The sequence below is a fragment of the Fulmarus glacialis genome, unplaced genomic scaffold (genome assembly GCF_000690835.1).
Source record: "Fulmarus glacialis isolate BGI_N327 unplaced genomic scaffold, ASM69083v1 scaffold32696, whole genome shotgun sequence".
Taxonomy (NCBI): Eukaryota; Metazoa; Chordata; class Aves; order Procellariiformes; family Procellariidae; genus Fulmarus; species Fulmarus glacialis.
The window spans coordinates 17,746-20,847 of NW_009218002.1; the positions used below are offsets into that span (position 1 = coordinate 17,746).

General features: G+C 60.3%; 1 protein-coding gene across 1 annotated transcript in view; it reads left to right on the forward strand.

Annotated features, from left to right (window-relative positions):
- The window catches only part of DGKZ (diacylglycerol kinase, zeta), a gene marked incomplete at its 5' end in the record, with an annotated part of 21,959 nt that overhangs the window by 17,129 nt on the left and 1,728 nt on the right, over positions 1-3,102 (forward strand). The window contains 4 exons of the mRNA XM_009579904.1: positions 472-515; positions 899-1,019; positions 1,558-1,594; positions 1,889-1,988. Of these exons, the coding sequence (XP_009578199.1) occupies positions 472-515; positions 899-1,019; positions 1,558-1,594; positions 1,889-1,988 (302 nt within the window). The remainder of the gene's footprint in view (positions 1-471; positions 516-898; positions 1,020-1,557; positions 1,595-1,888; positions 1,989-3,102) is intronic.

The window sequence follows — 3,102 nt, forward strand, 5'->3', positions numbered from 1 at the left end:
GGGCTGTGGCGGGAGCTCTGGAGGTGGGAGCACAAGGTCAGGGGCCTCACCGAGCTGAGCAAATGGAAAGAGTTTCCTGGAGCTTGAGCGGAGCCCAGTGCCTGGAAGTGTGAGTGAGTCATGGGTAAGAGGCGTCTTGGCTGCTGGCTGACGCCCAGGAGATCTGCTCCCCGCTTCCATCGCAAGTCATCCTGCCCATGGGTAGAGACTGCTCCCCCTGCATGAGCACCTCCCTGGGGCTGAGATCTGGCTGCGCCCCCAGCTATGTGGGGTCTCCCTCCTTCCCCTGGCTTGTCCCTTACATGCCTAAAGGTGGGGGAGCAATGTAAAACCAGTCTGACCAAGGAGTTAGCACCTGGAGGAACTCCAGCTGACTGCTGAGCCTCCGGTGCCCAACCCTTGGCTCTCCAGTTAGATAAACAGCATTACAGCTTGGCTTTTCTGACCCCAGTCCATCTCCCTTCTTTGCAGACGACCTTCTGATAGAAGCTGCCAAGAGCGGCAACTTCAGCAAGGTAGGCACTCCCACTGCCTGCTGTGATGTGCAGCCAGGGCTGGCTCTGGGTGCTCGTCCCGCAGCCTGCTCGGCTGGCGTCCCCCTCGGGCTGTCCGAAGCCCTGCCAGCCACACTCCGCGATTGCCCTGGAGCAGCTCCTGTCGAGGGCCCTCCTCCAGGAGCGGTGGCTGGAAACCAGGCAGGCTCCTGGCAAGAAGCCCAATTCCTCGCCTGGGCGACATGGAGGGAAGGGACTTGGCGCTGTGGCTGAGCTGGACAAAGCTCCCTGCCAGGTCCCAAATATCCATACAACCTGTCAAGCACCCCAGGGACACGATGCCGGGGCTTGGGGCTTGAAGCTGGGCAAGGCAACTCATCCCAAGCAATCTGGCAATCCTGTAGTTCCAAGAGCTGCACCGGGCTGGAAGAGACCTGATGGTGCGAGACTCCTCAGGCCAGACCGTCCTCCACCATGCTGTCAAATCAGGGAGCAAGGACATCGTCAAATACATCATCGAGAACGGTGAGCTGGGGCCAGAGTGCCACCCTTAGCGAAGGGGCCTGGCAGCCAAAAAAGCCCAACCCTCTGCTTGGAGGGGCTGCTCCTGGGCTTAGATCCCTTTTCTCTGGCTTTGATACATCCTCCTTCTGGCGTATAGGCTTTTTGTGGCATCTGTCAGCCAGTATTGGGGTACCCCCATGGCCATTGCCGCATCCTGGCAGGCACCAGCATGTCCCTGGGAAACATTTCTCAGTGTCCTGCTTCTGCCTTCAGGGCAGCTGACCTGTTGTTTTTGGCAGCTCCCACTGAAATAGTAGCTGCTTTATTTTTATTTAGATATTTCTCTGTAATGAGTCCACAACAACTCTTCTTCCCTGATCTCAGCTGGGCTCAGATGCTGTTGCTGGCCTGAGTGCTTTGGAGCCAGGACTTTTGCAGGCAGCATGGAAAGAAATGGCAGCCCCTATGGAAAGACGCAGAGTGCGACTGGGGAGTAGGTGGGTCCGTCTCTGCTCCGCAGCCGGGTCTCACTCGCCCTGCACTGTCTTTCTCTCCACAGCCCCTTCAGAAATCCTCGATGCCACGGAAGAGGAGAAGTAAGTTGCTGACTGACTTGCGTTACCTATCGGCCAGACCCTGGGCGAGATGACCAGTTGTCTGGGCACTTACCAGTTGCCCTCACTCTAATTACCAGCCATGGTTCCCAGTCCACTCTGGACTGACCATCCCCAAGCAGCACCCCCTCCTCTGCCAGGGCTGCCTGGACAAGCATGAAACCCACCGCGAGCTCCTGCTGCAATCAAATTGCTGTCCCTCACTGCCACCCGCACGTGCTGCTTGTCCCCATTCGGGAGGGGGACATCTCACATCTCCCGCTTTCTCCTCCCCAGCGGCGAAACCAGCTTGCACCAGGCTGCAGCCTTACGCCAGCGCACTATCTGCCACTACATCGTGGAGGCCGGGGCTTCGCTCATGAAGACGGACCTACAGGTGACGGGGGGGACTGGGGGGCTGGCAGAAGCGGGGCCAGCAGGAGAGCAGAGGAAGGTTGCTTTGGCTGGGGTCTTTGCCAGCCAGAGAGGAGCTGGCATGAAGCACCCATGCTTGCCCAGCAGAGCCCAGCTGCAGAAGGGTTAAATCCCTCTCCTCCCCACACTTCTCTCCCTGTTGTTTTATTAAATTAGAAGCGAGGGGATGGAATGTCTCATCCCCGTCTCCCCCTTCCCACCCTCCGGGGTCAGAGCAAGGACATTCTCGCTGCGAGCTCCCTCCCAGCTGCAGGGCTCCCCCCGCTCTCCCCCGCAGGCGGCCGTGATGGGGGCACTGGGAGCTCCTCTCGGCGGGGGAAGCCGTCCCACGGGGAGCGGGAGCAGGCAGTGGCGGCCCTTTTCCTCGCATGCCGAGTTAATTGAGACATGCCTTGGTGCTGGGGAGTTGTGCCAGCCCTGGCAGAGGAGTCGCGGGAAGGGGGCTTGAGGCTGTGTTTTGGTACAGGAGGTTCCCGGGGCTGGCGGGCAGCAGAGGGGACGTGGTCACCTCTGTCTGGTGGAGGCTTATAGCGGTGGGCTGTAGCAGAGGAGATGTAGTAACAAGCTGAGAAGGTGCAATTTGTGGGTCTGGGACACAGGGTAGGAGCCCAGCTGGGGGGATACAAACTTGCTGAGGCCGGTGGAGCTGGGGGGCCGCCTCAGACAATGCGCGGCCCCATTGCCAGCTGCCAGGGAGATGCTGTACAGACAAATCTCTGGCTCCCCATTGCTCCCTCCTTGGTCCTGGCCAAGGCTTGGGCCTCGCCCAGTGCCCAGAGTGGAGCTGGCATGGCCACTCTCTGCCCCCAGCCCCCTCATTTGTCTGAAGGAGGGGAGCAGCCCCCAACCTGCCAGTGCAAAAGGGAGCCCCGCTCAGGCATGACGGCTGCCCCGGGGAACAGGGCTTGCACATACCTGTGCAAACACGTGTCCGTGTTTGTAGCTGTCTGGGGACCCCTCTGCGCTGCTGCGCTGACCTCGCGTGGGCCCCGGGTCACAACCTGCCTGCACAGGCACGAACCTACCTCGTTAGAAGCCCCAGCGTCAGACCTGTGGCACGGGTTCGGAGCAGGCTG